The sequence below is a fragment of the Plecotus auritus genome, assembly GCF_963455305.1.
Source record: "Plecotus auritus genome assembly, chromosome: 3".
NCBI classification, from domain to species: domain Eukaryota; kingdom Metazoa; phylum Chordata; class Mammalia; order Chiroptera; family Vespertilionidae; genus Plecotus; species Plecotus auritus.
The window spans coordinates 168985724-169004870 of NC_137772.1; the positions used below are offsets into that span (position 1 = coordinate 168985724).

Sequence of the window (19147 nt, forward strand, 5' to 3'; positions counted from 1 at the left end):
GAGGGAGAGACGGGATCCAAGTACAATCCAGATAGTTTAGGTTTTGAGTTTGAAAAACACACAAAACACCATATCCTAAGAAGACGTCTGGATTTCCTCAGTTTCTTTCCTCAACTCCTGCCCTCACTTTAAATTCCTTTTTTCCTGGGAGTTGGTATCATCTTGACAGTACATAGCAAAAGCCTTAAAATATTCCTATCTTTTAACCTAGAAATCCCACTCTATCACTACCTTCTATCCAAATCATTCAAAAGCAAAGTCTCACACAAAGTTAATCATTATAATAGCAAAACAAACAATACCAAAAAAAAGTAGGAGCCCTGTAATAAGTGAATGGTTAAATACATTCTAATACACAGACCATTAGGCAGCCATTTTAAAATACTTATATGGCCTGGCCAGCATGGCTCAGTGGTTGAGTATCGACCTATGAACCAGGAGATTAATGGTTCAATTCCAGGTCAGAGCACATGCCTAGGTTGTGGACTCAGTCCCGTGTGGGGCATGCAGGCGGCAGCCAATCCATGATTCTCTCTCATCATTGATGTTTCTCTCTCTCTCTCCCTCTCCCTTCCTCTCTGAAATCAATAAAAATATATTTTAAAAAATAGTTTTATGAAGAATTGCTAACAAAGTAGGAAATTGCTCAAGACAGAATACTGAATGAAAAAATCGAATTCAGTTACATATACAGTATATTTCAATTACTAATACATGGTATATACACAGAAAAAGGCAAAATATTAATAATGTTATTGCTGAAGAGTGGGATGATGGGTGATTTTAATTTCCTTCTATGTATTTGTATTTATCTCCCACATTTTCAATAATGAGCATTTACCCCTCTTAAAATCATATAGAGCAGTATAAGCTAATTTTTTGTTTGTTTGTTAATCCTCACCCGAGCATATTTTTCCATTGATTTTTAGAGAGAGTGGAAGGGAGAGGGAGAGACAGAGAGAAACATTGATGTGAGAGAGACACATCAATTAGTTGCCTTCTGCACACACCCTGACCAGGGCTGGAGGAACCAACAACCAAGGTATGTGCCCTTGACTGTAATCGAACCCGGGATCCTGCAGTCCGACACTCTATCCACTGAGCCAAACCGTCTAGGGCATAATTTTTTAATCCCTCACTTCTTCCACTGGGCTCATCTTTGTGCCCTGCCCGATTGTCCTTACCTTGTCATCCAGCTGCTTGTAGAGGCGGCGGATCTCCTCCTCGTATTTCTGCCGCTCCTCAGGCGCGATGCGCACCACGATGGAGGAGTTGTCATTCACAGGGGTCTCCTCACAGATCTCTGCTCCCAGGACTGCATCCTCACCAGCCAGACGCTCTGTCTCAGGCACATTCTCTCCTGGCAAAGGGGCAGAACAAAGTGAGGGGTGGGAGAAGGGAAAGCTGCATCCACCTGTCCTTCCTCCCTCACTGCTCAGCACCAAGACCTGCAGGCCTCCATCACTCTTGCTAAGTGGACCTTTTCGGGGGTCAGGGGACATGGTAGTCAGGCTCTCCCCCTTTCCCTGATGATGGCTCCACTGCACCTCTCCATGAACACAGCCCTCCTGGGAGATTGGCCTGCCCTTAAGCACCACCCCAGACAGGGCTCTCTGGCTCCCGAAGCCCCCTCCTCCTCCCACCACCTCTCCTGCCCACAGAACGCCTCTCTAACCATTGCGCCAACGGCTCAGCTCAGCCTCCAGTTTTGCAATTGTCTCCTTCTGAGCCTTTGTCTTCTCCTTCTCCTTCTCATATTTCTTCTTCCACTGCTCAGCAGTCAACTCCAGATTCACTGAGGCGGTGTTCTTAATGGTCTTTGCCCTGGGTGAGGAGAGGGGATCAAGGTGAGGAGATCTCCCTTACGGTTTGCCTGATGCTGGCCTGATGCTGGCGAGCAAAAGCGGCAGGGGCTGGGCAGGGAGCTGGGGACCCTGCCACTGACCGCTGCCCAAACATCAGGGTGGACTTGGTCTCCGCATCGTTGTAGCTGGACGGTGAGCAACAGATGAACATAGTTGTCCGGCAGTTTCCTCCCAGAGAGTCCTGGAGAATCCGTGTCATTTTGCTGTCGCGATATGGAACGTAGCTTTTCTGGGGGAGGAGGGAGATGTGAATGAGAAAAATAAACAGGGGAATCGGAAAGCAGAGTGGTGGACCAGGGATCGGGAAATCCATGGATAGGGGCATGGTTAAAGGGCAGCATTAGGGGAAGGTGGGAGATGAGGGGGAGCTTGAGGGTGAGGAGACCTGAGGACACTCACAGTGCCCTCGGCCAGAGCAGAGATCACGTTCCCCAGAGCTGACAGGGACTTGTTGATATTCTTTGCCTCATCCAGCACGGCTCCCTCTGCTCCAGTCTTGCTGACCTATCAGGGCATTTAGGGACAAGTGTGTCATGAGCCACTGCAAAGGGAGAGGGCTCTCGCCACCTCCTTTCTATATAGGGGGCTCAGCCCAAAGAAGGGAGAGGACATGGAAAAAGGACAGAAAACAGAGAAGGCCCTTCCTCTAGTCCTCTAAATTCTTTTGCTAAAGACCACCCCCTCCCACCTACATATTATACCTATTATATGATCCCACTTATGTGAAATGTCCAGAAAAGTCAAACCCATCCAGAAGAAAATAGCCCTAGCTGGTTTGGCTCAGTAGATAGAGCTTTGGTCTGTGGACTCAAGGGTCGTGGGTTCGATTCCAGTCAAGGGCACGTGCCCGGGTTGCGGGCTCGATCCCCAGTAGGGGGTGTGCAGGAGGCAGCCAATCAATGATTCTCTCTCATCATTGATGTTTCTATCTCTCCCTTTCCTTTCCTCTCTGATTTCAATAAAAATACATTTTAAAAAAAGAAGAAGAAAGTAGATTATCCCTATGAAGAATTGAGGGTTATTGGCATAGTTAAGAAATGTATGCCCACCTCATCTTAATTTTCCCTATATTCTAAACAAATTTTAGATTGTTGCTCTGTACACCCCAAAGTCTAGGAGCATTAAGATATGTCAGTCATAAAACCTGAGACATCAGATCTGAATACCAGCACCTATTAATTTTGGCGTTTTCAGGTAAGAATGTACATTTACTGGATATTGGTAACTCTTGAAAAAAAGTCTTCAAGTTTTAGTTTTTTATAGGGGGCATTCCTTAACATCTTGTGTAGACTACTGAAACTTAGTCTAATGCTCAACTGTGCTAAAATTGGTTTTATGACCATACCCCTGACCACATGGAAACTCGTCTATAAGCCCATACATTAAGAAAGTTACACACTTTATTCCAAACAAATATTGGTTTGTCTGGTATGTTTAGAGTCTTACTCTGTAGAAGTGATTCTCAGTTAAACATTAAGTCTGTTGTAACTTTGATAAGTATTTCCACTTTTGTTATTTATTAGTGGTATATATATATATATATATATATATATATATATATATATATTTTTGTGTGTGTGTGTGTGTGTGAGAAGTGTCAAATCTTGTGACCATTTAAAAAATAAAATACCATTGTAATTTAAAGTGGGTGGAAAAAAGAAGAAGAAGAAAGTAGATTAGTAGTTGCCAGGGGATCAGGGAGGGGATTGTTAATGGGTGATGAAAATGTTCTGGCCCTAGCTGGTCTGGCTCAGTGGATAGAGCGTTGGCCTGCGGACTGAAGGGTCCCAGGTTCAATCTGATCAAGGGCACATGCCTGGGTTGCAGGCTCGATCCCCAGTAGGGGATGTGCAGGAGGCAGCCAATCAATGATTCTCCCTCATCATTGATGTTTCTATCTCTCTCTCCCTCTCCCTTCTTCCCTAAAATCAATAAAAAAGATATTTAAAAAACAAAAAGAAAATGTTCTGGAATTTGGGGTGACGGTTGCACAACCTTGCAGACATCCTAAAAACCACTCAATTACACACTTTTAAATGGTGAACTTTATGGAATATGAATTATGTCTCAATCAAAAGTTAGTTTGATTTTAAGAAAAGGACACCTCCCCCCAAGGCTTCCTTCCCTCCCCACCTGACCCCCACAAGACCCTAACCTTCTCACTGCCAGCCAGGTCCACAAGATACAGCTTCCCACTGAGCTTCTGCTCAGTCTCCATGTTCTCCTGCTTGATGTTGATAAGGAAGATGCTGTGGCTGCGAGAGCTGTGCTCATTCATGTCTGCAGGAGGAAGGGAGAAACAGTCCTAGTACCAACCTGTGGACTGAAGCCCTCAGCCGGGCTTTGCCTGACCACTACCCCTACCAACCAAGAGAGAGGGTCCCACCACCACATTTCCTAAGCAGCAGGGTTGCACAAAAAGGGTCCCTCCTTGCCCAGCCGGTATGGCTCAGTGGTTGTGCATCAACCTATGAACCAGGAGGTCATGGTTCGATTCCTGGTCAGGGCACATGCTCGATCCTCAGTGTGGGGTGTGCAGAAGGCCGCCAATTGATGATTCTCTCTCATCATTGATGTTTCTCTCTCTCCCTCTCCCTTCTCCAAAGTCAATTAAAAATACATATATATATTTTAAAAAGGGTCCCTTTTTCTCTGGAGGACACTTTCCCTTGCTCTCTCACAAGTCCCTCAATCCCCACGGGCACAGAGGGGAGGCGGACCCCAGAGTCAAAAGCCCCTTAAATCCCCACTCACTGGTGACAGCCACATGACGATTCGATTTCCCCTCATCAATCACATCTAAAATCTCCTCTGGGCTGGACACAAAGCGTTCAGTACAACCCTGCAGGGGGCAAATGGATAATAACCCATAAATTTTGATCTGCAAATTAAATTACCTGCACTTTGACAAAATAACCTTTCTAGTTAATGACCTTTCCAAGCCCCCAGGCCCTCCCTGGGCTTGGCACATCTCACCCCTCCAGGAGACCCACCCGCCAACTTCTGGGTCCCTGGTCTATCCTACTTCCATATCCACCCACACTTGGAATACTTTGGCCCCAGTGCGTGCCCTATCCCCCCTCTCACCTTGACAAACGGCACCCGGTTCTTGTCCTCGTGCACAGACAGATTTGTCTTAGTCACTGAATCAAGACAATACAGGTGAGCAAGGCCAGCATTTCCACTGCCCCCCACCCGCTGCAGCCTGTAGTCCAGATGGTGGTTTCTTCTATGTGCAAAAGGGAACAAGACTCCCTGTGAAACCTAAACTCCCTGCACAAACTGAAGACTGGGTTTCTCCAGGATTCCAGCCCCAGGGGTCCAGCTCGTCTCAGACTATTTATATGCAGGCCTGGGCAACTGAGCTCATCCTTTGACCCTTTTAGCTTTTGGAAATCTTGGTGAGTAGAGTCAAGGGACACAGGTATGGATGTGTGTGCCTTCTGTGCCCTCTGCATCTTGAAAAACAGTACCTAACCCCAAGAGCAATGTGATCTTTCTTTTCCTTGCCCTTCTCACACCCCTGGCCATCCATTGGGGTTAAACACCACTCACCATCCAGAAGGTCACGAATTTTGTCCAGGTAAATCTCAAAGTAAGAAACCTGGTTAGGGAGAAAGGAGTATGAAGTGTCACAGTGCAGGTAATTTTAATTTGCAGGTAATTTAAATGTGACCTGCTCCAACAATAGTAGTGGGAAGAAAAGAGCAGAAGAAAATATCTTAGGGGAGAAGAACTGAGGTAACCAGAAGAGAGAGTAAGTTGGGGTGCCCAGGATCTCAGTGAGCTCATACTAGATCTTCCCCTCCCAGTCCCCATCTGAAGATGCCCAGAGGTCATGCCCTGATCACCTTGATGTGGAACTCAAGGTTCTCATCCATGGAGTAGATGTGGTTGAAGATATCTCGGGCAATTCGAGGAATGATTCCCATCAGCTGGGGGTCGTGCAGCTTTCCCTGGGGAGTAAAAGTATTCTAGAATAAGGTTGGAGCTTAGGAAGAATGAGACAACTCAGAGGTGTGCAGGTGAACACGAAGGTAATAGTTGATAGGAACCATCCTAAGTTAGGAGATGGTCACTGCCATGTCTACCTTTTTGTGGAAGGAGACAGAACTGAATAGCCCTTTGAACTTTCATTGTTGCTGCTTTTCTAGATCAAAAAAATAAAACTGGAGTAGTGGAGAGGAGGGTAAACTGCAGCAGGCCGAAGGGATTGCATTGACTTGCACTTGATCATTGCTCCTCAGTTCATCCTCTAGACTTAGCTACCTCTGGACCAGGCAACCCTTGAGTCCTAGCCCTTCCCACACTAAGATTTCTTTGTCTCCTATTATCACCCCCAGTTTCTCACCCTCCATGGATATAAGACCCTCACCTCCATAGTATGTGTTTTCCCTGAGGATGTCTGTCCATAAGCAAATATGGTACCATTATAGCCAGCAAGGACATCTGGAAAAGACGGCAGAGAAAGAGGACTGGTGGAGAGAAGTGAGGTAGAGAATGGGGAGCCTAAACAAATACATTCAAAAATACACCCATTACCTTTGACAATCTGCATGGCACATGCATGATACACTTGCTCCTGAGTCGTGTTTGGGGGGAACACGCGGTCGAAGACATAGGGCTTTCCCTGGAGTGGAAACAAAAGATGGCAGACTTCAGCAGGCAGTGAGGGAAAAGAAATACTGAAACCTCACCCATCAGCCTGAGGAGGCACTCGTTCTTCAACCATCCATATGCATGGATGACCATGGCGACGAGGGAAACGAGAGAAAACAAAATTTAGTATCGACGCCAAGAGTTGTGTCCATGTGGTAGAGGGTGCCATTGAGGAGTGTCACCCAGTGAGATTGTGTGAGGGGACCTCAGTCTGGGTGTCATGATGTAGTGCCCCACTACTTTGGACCCCCTACCCTGGGAAACCAAATGGGAAAAGAAAACAGGGCATAGGCTATGAAGAGTGCAGACAATTCATTAATATTAAAAATCTACCTGAATTAAAAAATATCTTCCTCAATAGATCCATATGTCCTGATATGGAAAGACTTTAAAAAAGTATTAAGTGAGCCCTAACTGGTTTGGCTCGGTGGATAGAGTGTCGGCCTGTGGACTGAAGGGTCCCAGGTTCAATTCTGGTCAAGGGCAAGTGCCTTGGTTGCGGGCACATCCCCAGTGGGAGGTGTGCAGGAGGCAGCTGATTGATGTTTCTAACTCTCTATTCCTCTCTATAAAAAATCAATAAAATATATATTTTTAAAAAGTATTAAGTGAAAGATACAAAGTATATATGGAGAGAGAGAGAGTTCCCTATTGAAATATACATACACTGAGCTGCTAAGATGTTATGGAAACATTAACACAGCTCCCTTAGGATTATATGAAATCATAAATATGGGTCTACCCATAAGGAATTAGCTTTAAGTAAAGAGAAATTATGAAGCAAATCACTCAGACCTACAGGTACTTTGCTTAATTCAGGTAACATGTTATAAATCATGGTGCTGATAAGAATGCTAAAGATACAAAATATTGCCCTAGCCAGTTTGGCTTAGTAGATAGTGTTGGCCCGCAGACTGAAGGGTCCCAGGTTTGATTCTGGTCTGCCGGAGGCTAAGACCAACAAGTAGTTAGCATAATTATGCAAGAAGTCCCCTGGAAGGTAATCCTCTAACCTGATAATCCTTTTATTGTTTTTTAACTTTGCCATTGATATGCCTGTTTGCATTCCTAAAGGGCAAATGTGTATCCAACTAAATAAAAGATGTTGGGTCCGGGGTTTCAGAGAGCCCCTCTGCTAGAGAGTAAGGTCTCCGCCTGGCTCCCCCATGCCTTCTAAATTTAAATTTCTTGTCTAGTGTATCCGTTTGTATGCAGCCCCTTCTCCAGATCCTGAATCCTTGCTGCAAAAGGTTGCAGCATTCACACTGGTCAAGACATATACCTTGGTTGCAGGTTCCCTGGCCCTAGTCGGGGTGCATGCAGGAGGCAACTAATCGATGTATCTCTCTCACATTGATGTTTCTCTTTATCTCTCCCTCTCCCTTCCACTCTCTAAACATCAATGAAAAAATACCTTTGGGTGAGGATTAACAAAAAAAAACCAAAATATTCACAACCCAAGGAGACAAAGAATACATTTGATATCTAATAATTTTAAAGGGAAAATTTCTGGTAAGATTAAATGAGACTATGCTTGTTCTCCATCACATGACAATTTTCTCAGTCATGCCCAGCTGGCGTAGCTCAGTGGTTGATGTCAACCTATGAACCAGGAGGTCACGGTTCGATTCCGAGTCAGGGCACATGCCTGGATTGCAGGCTCAATCCCCAGTGTGGGACAGGCAGGAGGCAGCCATCAATGATTCTTTCTCATCATTGATTTTCTATCTCTCTCCCTCTCCTTTCCTCTCTGAAATCAATAAAAATATATTTTAAAAATTTTTCTCAGTCTTGTTTTCCTGCCATGCAGTATAAAGCGACTATGACTTAATTGTCAAATTGTTTTACTACAGAGCCCATCTTTACTTAACTGAATTATAAACCTTTAAGTCTATGGACACCAGAGTTTGGGGGACATGATATATATATATATATATATATCCCTTCCCACACTAAGATTTCTTTGTAATATATATAATTGATTTCAGAGAGGAAGGAAGAGGGAGAGAGCGATAGAAACATCAATGATGAGAGAGAATCATTGATCGGCTGTCTCCTGCATGCACCCCACTGGGGATTGAGCCCGCAACCAGGCATGTGCCCGTGACCAGAATCGAACCTGGGACCCTTCAGTCCACAGGCCGATGCTCCATCCACAGAGCCAAACTGGCTAGGGCTGGGGGACATGTTTTAATAAAATTGGCTAGAGCTGGAATGTGCATCAAAATATATATATATGCCAAAACCGGTTTGGCTCAGTGGATAGAGCGTCGGCCTGTGGACTGAAGGGTCCCGGGTTCGATTCCGGTCAAGGGCATGTACCTTGGTTGCGGGCACATCCCCAGTGGGGGGTGTGCAGGAGGCAGCTGATCGATGTCTCTCTCTCATCGATGTTTCTAGCTCTCTATCCCTCTCCCTTCCTCTCTGTGAAATATCAATAAAATATATTTTTAAAAAATGTATATATATATATATATAATTTTTTTTCTAGAAGGAATTACACAAAAGTATGAACCATGGCTTTGGGGAGAGAAGATGAAAGAGAGAAGGCTTTCATTTTTCATTTTGTATCCTGGATTGCTGACATCTTTAAACCATATTTAATATTATATACTAGAGGCCCGGTGCACGAAATTTGTGCCTGGGGTGGGGGAGGTTGTCCTTCAGCCCAGCCTGCACCCTCTCCAATCTGGGTCCCCTCGGGGGATGTGCAACTGCCGGTTTAGGCCCGATTCCGGAATTGGGCCTAAACCAGCAGTTGGACATCCCTCTCACAATCTGGGACTGCTGGCTCTTAACCACTCACCTGCCTGCCTGCCTGATTGCCCCTAACCACTCTGCCTGCTAGCCTGATAGTCCCCTAACCACACCCCAGCCGGCCTGATTAACGCCTAACTGCTCCCCTGCCTGCATGATCGTCCCCAAGTGCCTTCCCCTGCGGAGCTGAGGGGACTGGGGGACTGAGGCTGGATGAGGTGGGGCTGAGGGGACTGGGGGACTGAGGCTGGATGAGGTGGGGCTGAGGGGACTGGGGGACTGAGTCTGGATGAGGCGGGGCTGAGGGGACTGGGGGACGCCAGCTGGATGAAGCTGGATGCTGTGGGGACTGGGTGAGGTGGGGCTGAGGGGGCTGGGGGACTCCAGCTGAATGAGGCGCGTGGTGCTTGCTGCCCCCCAGCAGGGCTGAAGGGACTGGGGGACTCTGGCTGGATGAGGTGGGGCTGAGGGGACTGGGGGACTGAGGCTGGATGAGGCAGGGCTGAGGAGACTGAGGGACTCCGGCTGGATGAGGCGGGGCTGAGGGGACTGGGCACCACCATCTTTGCGAGGGCATGACAGTCAATTAGCATATTTCCTCTTTTCATTGGCTGTGGGTGCCACCATTTGTGAGGGTGTGATGGTCAATTAGCATATTCCTTCTTTATTAGATAGGATTTTTAATTAATGTCAAAGAGGGTGAGACAATAGTGCATTATTTGGTTTCCTTCTTGTTACTTCTGTACATAAAAGAAAACTAATAAATATTATTATTTTTTAAAAAGTATATATATATTTTATTGATTTTTTACAGAGAGGAAAGGAGAGGGATAGAGAGTTAAAAACATCGATGAGAGAGAAACATCTATCAGCTGCCTCCTGCACACCTCCTACTGGGGATGTGCCCGCAACCAATGTACATGCCTTTGACCGGAATTGAACCCGGGACCCTTCAATCCACAGGCCGATGCTCTATCCACTGAGCCAAACCGGTTAGGGCATAAATATTATTTTTAATATTAAAAATATTTATCTTTCATAATAAAAAATAAAAAACAAAAAATATTTGAAAGATTTGAAAAATGTGGCTTATAATAAAAATCTACCTGAAATATTTATCTGGTCTCTCTGTGATGAAAGCCTATGAAGCCCCAAAACAGAATCCACCAAGAGGAAGAAGTTGGGAAGGCACTCTCTACAATAAAGGGAAAGCTGTAAACCGATAGAGCCTTTCTGGAGGACAATTCTATTAAATATTTAAATGTCCATTCTGTGTGTACTTTGTATCAACAATTGCACTGCTAGGAATTCATTTTACAACACTTGCTTAAGCACTGAAAGATGTTCATTGAAGAGATGTGTATTAAAGAAAAACTAGAAACAATTTAAACATCCATCAAAACGTTGGTTATGAGAACTCTATATTCTAACCCCATTAAAATAAGCCAGATTGGAAAAAATAATAGTAAGCCAGGTTGGTTCACGTATATTATATATCGAAGATCGATTGTTAAGTGAAAAAATAAAAACAATGTATATAATGTGATTACATTTTTCAGAAGGAGTATGGATAGAATAACCTCAGGAAAAAGATATGGAAGACTATATACAGAACTGTTAATGGTGGTTACCAATGGAGAACAGAATGACAGGAACATATACTTAACTACATTTTTTCTGTGATATCTAAATGTTTTACAATGACAACATATCTCTTTTATTTTATTCTTTTATTCTTTTTTTATTATTGATTTTAGAGAGAGGGAGAGAGAGAAACATTCATAGGTTGCCTCCCACACACGCCCTGACTGGGGATTGAACCTGCAACCTGGCTATGTGCCCTGACTGGGAATCAAACCGGCCACCTTTTGGTGTATGGGACAATGCTCCAACTGAGTCACACTGGCCAGAGTCAGCATATTGCTTTTAAATTTAAAAAAGAAAACATAGATGATGTTATAAAATATGTAATGATATGGCAAGGTATAATAAGTTAAAAAATGTGGTTTTTAAAATAGTATCAGTCTAAAAAAAGTATGTAAAGGATGATTTTATTTCCGTTTTTAAAAAGTATATTTTTTATACCTTGCATAGAAAAAACATGTTAATAGTGATTTTCCTTGCAGAGTGAGATTTTAGGAGTTTTTTATTATTTTGGATTTAGATTTAAAATTTTTCTAGAATAAAAACCCCATAATTTTAAATAAGAAAGATTTAAGTTTTTAAAACAAAGACATTAATATTCTTACTAGATAAAGAGCTCTCATAAGTTAGAAACAAAAACACAAAACTAAACATAAAAAATGAGCAAGAGGTACATCTACACAATGGAATACTATGCTGCGGTAAAAAAGAAGGAATTCCTGCCATTTGCAACAGCATGGATGGAACTGGAGAGCATTATGCTAAGTGAAATAACCCAGTCAGAGTAAGATAAATATCACATGATCTCACTCATCTATGGAATATAATGAACAACATAAACTGATGAACAAAAACAGATCCAGAGACAGAGAAGCATTGATCAGACTGTCAAACCTCAGAGAGAAGGTAGGGGAGGGGAGGGATCAACCAAAGGACTTGTGTGCATGCATATAAGCCTAACCAATGGGCACAGACAACAGTGGGGTGAGGGCATGAGTCGGGGAGGGTTGAGGGGTAATGGGACAATGATATGTAATACCTTAATCAAAAAAGAAATTTAAAAAAAATGAGCAAGAGCTAGCTATTAACAAGAGAAAAAAAATACAAGTGTTCAATAAAGATGTTCAACATTTTTTAAAAAAGGAAACTAACAGGAACATCACTTTTCACCTATCAAATTGAAAAACAAAAACTTGATTGTAATACCCAGTGTAGATGAAGGTTCAAGGAAGTATAATTTCCTTGAAATGAGCACCTCATTATTTTCTGGTACAACTTTTATGGGTGCAATTCAGAAATACATAATCAGAACCTTGAATTGTATGAAGCCATTGACCCAGATATATTTGTAGCAAATATTTACTTACAAGAGTGTTTATTGTCACACTGTTTATAATAACCAGAAATTGAAAACAACTCAAATAGTAACATTTAGGGGACTGGTTTACATAAGAAATTGATTGAATTATGGCATGTACATATATTTTATTCCTTGCTGCTATGTAAAATGATGTCATAATAGATCAATAAATCTCAAAAATGTGTTGAGTGAAAGAACTCAAACACAAAGAGCACATACTATATTATTCCCTTTGTATGAAATTCAAGAATGGATAAGACTTATCAATAGTGATAGAAGTCAACATCGCGGTTGCCTGGGGTGAGAGTGACAGGAAGGGGGCATGAGGGAACTTTTCAGGGGTGACAGAAATGCTCTAGATCTCAATTTGGGCAATGGTTACATGAGTGTCAAAATATGTTACAGCCAAAACCGGTTTGGCTCAGTGGATAGAGCGTCGGCCTGCGGACCTAAGGGTCCCGGGTTCGATTCCGGTCAAGGGCATGTACCTTGGTTGCGGGCACATCCCCAGTGGGGGGTGTGCAGGAGGCAGCTGATCGATGTCTCTCTCTCATCGATGTTTCTAGCTCTCTATCCCTCTCCCTTCCTCTCTGTGAAATATCAATAAAATATATTTAAAAAAATGTTATAAAATTTATCCAGCTGTTTGCATAAGACATGTGTACTCACTATATAGAAATTATACCTCAGTAAGTGCTATCATGAAATATAACATCATAAAATAATGTTATAATGGCTCTTAAAATATGAATTAATGCACAACCTAATTGTTAGTAAGAGAAATGCATATTAAGATTATGAAATACCATTTTAACCTATCAAAGTGGCCAAAACAAAATAGTTTGATGATACACTGCATTGGTGAGGGCTTATATAAATTGGGGCCAGCTCTATGAAAGGCAATTTGGAACTAGCTCTTAAATTTTGAAATGCATACACCTTATGACCTCCACTTCTAAAAATTTATTCTCCATATGCAAGTCATATATACAAGGTCATCTAACTGTTTGTAATAGCAAATACTAGGCTCAGTATTAGATTTGGCTCAGTGTATAGAGCGTCAGCCTGTGGACTCAAGGGTCCCGGGTTTGATTACGGTCAAGGGCACATGCCCGGGTTGTGGGCTTGGTCCCCAGTAGGGGGCATGCAGGAGGCGGCCAGTCAATGATTCCCTCTCATCATTGATGTTTCTATCTCTCTCTTCCTCTCCCTTCCTCTCTGAAAGCAATAAAAATATATTTTAAAAAATAGCAAATACTAGGATAACCCATAATTTATTTAACCAGGTTCCTATTGATGGACCTGATTAAATAAATTATGGCATATCCCTACAACAAATTATACAGTTGTTAAAAAGTTGTTTAAAAGAATGACATAGATCTGTATGTGATGATATAAAAGAATCTCTCAGACTCATTGTTAAGAAAAAAAATCAAAGAACAGTATGTATAGTATATGTGTATATGTATTTGCTTGTAAATATATATAGTATGCTTTTAGAAGGATCCACAAGAAACTGGTAATAAGGTTGCCTTCTGAAAGGGGAACTGGGTGGCTAGGAGAGAGATAGGAAGGTTTACTTCTCATTGTATACCTTCTTATATTATTTGAATTTTGTCACATGTGCATGTGAGACTTATTGAAAAATTAAACATTTCAAAAAATAAAATTATGTAAAATATTTGATGATAAAATAGCCATGATATTTTGTTAGTGAAAAAATAGGTTATAAAACAATATTTAGGTTATGATACACTAATTAAAAAATATATATGCAGAAAAAACTAAAAACAAATATATAAAATTGTTAACAGTGTTTTTTGGGGGGGCTGGGGGACTTTTGACTGATGTTTAGTCTTTTCTATGTGCTTTTCTTTGTTTTTAACTTTGTCAACAACCAAAATATATTAATGTGTAATCAGATTATGTTTGATATTATTAAAGAAAAGTCTACCTTGATTCTTTCTTTAAGGTGTGAGTGAGTTTATGGGTTACTCATAGGACTTTTGTGAATTTTCCATTCTTTTTATCTGTACAGTTTGTCATTACACTTCATTACAAAGAATAAAATCTTTAATACATAGAATAAAATCATAGTGTTACAATAAACAAATTTAAAGTGGCATTGATGCCTCTCCTCCTCAGTGGTAATATCTTTCTTTTTTTATTATTTAATTGAACCTAGATTCCTGAGTTGTAATATAATTCAATGTTTCTTCCATCCATTGGCCAAGAAACAGAAATAAAGCCATGTTTATTTCAGACCAATGACTCTCACTTCTTCTCCACCAATGATGTCTAGCCATGCCTCTTGAAGCTAGGCATGCAGCCAAAAGGGCTTAAATATAATTCTCAAGCCCACCCCCCACACACAGACTCATTCTCATATTCTCTCTAACACTCCCACTTAAAGAATTCCAAAGGGTGCTGCAGGAGCATTAAAACGGAGGGCGCTCTCCAAGTGCTGAAGGCATTTATTGCCCGAGGAACCCCTTTCCTTCAGCAATAGGCTAGGAAGTAGGAAGAGACCAGAGAGGGAGGAAGAGTGGCATTCTTAGTATTGTGAGGATAAAATGTATCCAAGAGCTAGAAATGGTGCACTTTGTAATCTCATGAGCAGGGAAAGCCATGGATTATAATTCCAGGGTTCTGGGAAGGCCTGTTACCATTTCCCTTAAATTCCAAGTCTAGCTCTTCATATCTTTATCTTAAGATTTTTATTTCTGTCAAAGTGTAAATTTCTTTTAATTTTCTATTGATTGTACACAGGATAAATTCATTTTGTCAGACCTTTTTATGAGAATAACTAGACCAGTGGTTTTCTACATTTTCTGCCTTTAGACTACTCATCTCACCATTATTTATATCTTAAAGTAACTGACACCCAATTACTTTGAGTCAGACTATAGTATGTTGTGGGGGGTTTCTCCAGAATTTGGGGAAGTATGTGTTAGCAAAAGCCATTTCTTTTTAAAAAAAATATATTTTTATTAATTTCAGAGAGGAAGGGAGAGGAAGAGAGAGATAAAAACATCAATGATGAGAGAGAATCATTGATCAGCTGCCTCCTGCATGCCCCCTACTGGGGATTGAGTCCACAACCGGGTATGTGCACTGACTGGAAATTGAACCGTGACCTCCTAGTTCATAGGTCAACGTTCAACCACTGAGCCACACAGTCTGAGCTAGCAAAAGCCATTTCTGATGCCCCTCCCAGGCCTCTGCCCAGACCACTCCGAAGCCTGGATTACCACATTGATTGAGAGTTTCTTGAACACAGGGATTCCTTCTAAATTCCATCAGATACAATCCTTGGCCCATAGGATGGTCGTCATAAATAATCATTAAAATGATATTGATAGCCCTAGCCGGTTTGGCTCAGTGGATAGAGCGTCAGCCTGCGGACTGAAGGGTCCCAGGTTCGATTCTGGCCAAGGGCACATGCCTGGGTTGTGGGCTCAATCCTCAGTGGGGGGCATGCAGGAGGTAGCTGATCAATGATTCTCTTTTTTAAAAATATATATTTTATTGATTTTTACAGAGAGGAAGGGAGAGAGATAGAGAGTTAGAAACATCTATGAGAGAGAAACATCAATCGGCTGCCTCTTGCACACCCTCTACTGGGGATGTGCCCACAACCAAGGTACATGCCCTTGACTGGAATCGAACTGGGACCCTTCAGTCCGCAGGCCGACGCTCTATCCACTGAGCCAAACCAGCTAGGGCCAATGATTCTCTTATTGATGTTTCTATCTCTCTCTCCCTCTCCCTTCCTCTCTGGAATCAATAAAAATATATTTTTAAAAAATGATATTGATAGAGGAAGAGCAAGAAGATACTATGGACCTGGATGTTTGGAAAAACAACCAGTAAGAGGGGTAAATGTTAACCACTTCCTAATTGTGTTATAGGCTAGCTTGTGGGGAGATGGCATATAAAAAATAATAATAACATCTAACTCTTATCAGGAGTTTATTATGTACTTGTCACTGTGCTAAGCAGTTTATATGCATTATCTCATTTAATGCTCACAGCAATTCTAGGAGGTAGATACTATTTTTATTCCATTTTATAGATGCAGAAACTGAAGTTCAGAGAGGTAGGTAGCTTGCCCACAATCACACAGCTGAGAAATGGTAGAGCCCGGTTTCAAACCCAAATAATCTGATTCCAGACTCACACTGCCAAAGGGATCTAAGAACTGAAGTACTAACACTGCGTCAGATCCTTATATGGCTTTTCCTTCCCCCTTCCCCATATATCCCCGCCCCCAATTTGGATATTTCTCCTAATGTTTCCAGACAGAACTAAAGCTTTTTGTCATTCTGTTTTTCCAACCTCAACCGAATTTTCAGAATTATGCAATTCTCCCACCCATCCTCTCCAAGGAGCCTCCCTCACCATCTCTCCCCCAGGTAATCCAAGACCCCACAAGCTGGTACAATGTCAGAGATGGGAAGACTTGATAAATTAGAAACACTCCGGGAGACCCTGCTCCTTGGAGGAGTGCCCCTGAGACCCACACTCTCTGGCACAGACAGCAGTCTAAGCACTCCCCACAGCCTTCTCCAGAGAGCCTCTCTTCAGCCTCGAAGCCCAGGACTTTAAGCCCACTCCAAGCCTCCTTGTTGTCTCCTGGTCCATTTGTGTCTCCCAGCACCTTTCAGTAGTTTTCCATTATATGTATTGACTAAAACTGATGGGAAGGCCTACAATCAGGGTCCAAAGATGACCAACCTTTCAACCCTCAGTAAAACGCTTAATAGAGGCTGAACTTCCCAGCACCAGGCCTGATTTCCATGGTGACACCCCTGGGGATTGTTGCCATGGTAATGCTGGAGCGACATGGGCCACAGTGAACATTACCTCCCCTCCCCATTTTCCTTTATGAGACTCCCCCCAAAACTAAGGGGACACCTGCCTGCTCCCCCTCTTCAAATAACAAAGGAATCCCCGGCCACCCCAAACAATAATGACTGCTCTAATAATCCTGCAGGTTCCAACCTAGCTTTTCCAAACGAGGTACTTGATGGTTCTGGGGTTTTTCCTCCTTAAGAACCTACTTAACTACCTGAGAGAGGTAGAAGGTAATGGACACTTGAAACAAGGAGGGAAGAAAGGAGGGGAGGAGGGGTGGAGGGAAGAAGGGAGGGAGGGAAGGAATCAGGGAGGGAGGGAAGGAAAAAGAAGAGCGAGAGAAAGAAAGTGTGTGTGTGTGTGTGTGTGTGTGTGTGTGTGTGTGTGTGTGTTCTTTATTGTCACCCTTCCCACATCTGGTATAAATGTAGCTGCACAGAAAAGCAGGCTCTGGGACACTGACCACCAAGACCAAAAAAGAGACACTTAAATGGTTCTGGTGAAAAAGTCACAATGGATTCTGAGTGACATACAGAGCAAAACAAGGTACACAGCACATACAGACAGTGACCCAGACACCCTTCTACTGTGACTCAGGCCATTAACTTTGGGTAAGCCCTGTGCCCCAGATTCCTGGGACTAGTCAGGGGACTGAGGGAGGGATAAGGCTCACAGAGCTGCCCCTCCAGCTTATTCTTCTACCCTTTGCCAAGCAGAAAAAGCCCACAAAAATGAGAGAGTCTGAAGCCCAGAGCCAGCCGGCCGTGCTGCCGTGCTGCAGAGGCAGAGCTGAGAGCTGTCAGAGAAAGGAACAGGGGCTGGGTGTGGACAGATCACTCTCTCCCACTTTCACTCTTCCCTCATATTCCCAGACATCTCAAAGCAGTTCCCTTCATTAATTCCTCAGAGCTTCTCACACCCAGGGCCCCTGAGGAGATCCTCAAGGGTCTCCTAAAAAATTACTTCTCCCTCAGCCTCTTGAATGACAAATGAATAGTAAGGCTGGGAAGACAAGCTCCAAGGATGCTGCCTGAGACAAAATGGCCCCCCATAAGCCTTTATCTTGGAGTGAGAGAGTGACAGGAAGGGCTAAGGCAAGGGAAGATACAGAGTGAGACAAAGGTACAGCCCTGCATGTATCAGGTAAAACAGACAAGGAAGGACCTGCTATGTAGCTAAGCTAGAATATGAACTGGCAGGGGGCCCTCCTGGGCCTCTCCTCGTCTCTCTTCCTTCCCCACCTTCCACTGTGTCTCTCCTGTTTAGCTGCGTGAATTGGACAGATCCACATCACAATTCCTTCTCCCAATATCACCCTGTGCCCCATGCTCACCAAGCCAAGATGAACAGCCAGAGAGTCTAGAGGAGTTGGTGTAGACTTACCTGAAAAAATCTACAGTAAAGGCTTAAGAGTAGAAGCCTTTTGTAGATTTGCTCCCCCATAACCAACTCCCTCCTGTTTCTCAGATTTTATATCTCAGAAGGACCTGAAGCTCCAACTCTCATAGCTAATGCCTGCTGTCCAGACTATTCAGAGACGAGTCCCTCACAGTTGATCCACTGGCCTGTGAGGCCTAAGGACCCTGAGACAGAGATGGGGGCCCTCTCAATGTGGCAAACATTCACATTCATAAGCACACACACATGGCACCAGCACCCATGTGAGTTCACAGTGTGGGTGAGAGAGCTCGGTGTGATGCCAGACTGGGGCCCTTGGGAACAGAACATGTCAGCAGCTCTCTTCGTAAGGCCTGTTTACTCTAAGTCCCATTCTCACTGATTCAGAAGGCCCAGGCGCCCGCCCCTTCTTTCTTTCATTTCCTTAACAAACATGCCTTGTGCCAAACACTATGGATCAAAGATACATAAGAAGTGCTCTTGACCTTGAGGACTGTCCTCATATGTGTCCCTCCCTTCTCAAGGTGGCTAGTTTCCTGGCCCAGCACCCCTCAAGCCCTACTGGACTCCACCCCAATCCTTTCACCCCTTAGCCTGGAAATCCCTA

At 43.2% G+C, this 19147-nt stretch overlaps 1 protein-coding gene across 1 annotated transcript in view; it reads right to left on the reverse strand.

Annotated features, from left to right (window-relative positions):
* The window catches only part of KIF5A (kinesin family member 5A), a 34828-nt gene that overhangs the window by 13984 nt on the left and 1697 nt on the right, over positions 1–19147 (reverse strand). Inside the window, exons 2-12 of the mRNA XM_080659779.1 lie at positions 6408–6495; positions 6241–6314; positions 5717–5821; positions 5421–5469; positions 4953–5008; positions 4620–4707; positions 4021–4145; positions 2265–2369; positions 1946–2094; positions 1676–1824; positions 1185–1360 (exon numbers count right to left, since the gene is read on the reverse strand). Of these exons, the coding sequence (XP_080515905.1) occupies positions 1185–1360; positions 1676–1824; positions 1946–2094; positions 2265–2369; positions 4021–4145; positions 4620–4707; positions 4953–5008; positions 5421–5469; positions 5717–5821; positions 6241–6314; positions 6408–6495 (1164 nt within the window). The remainder of the gene's footprint in view (positions 1–1184; positions 1361–1675; positions 1825–1945; positions 2095–2264; positions 2370–4020; positions 4146–4619; positions 4708–4952; positions 5009–5420; positions 5470–5716; positions 5822–6240; positions 6315–6407; positions 6496–19147) is intronic.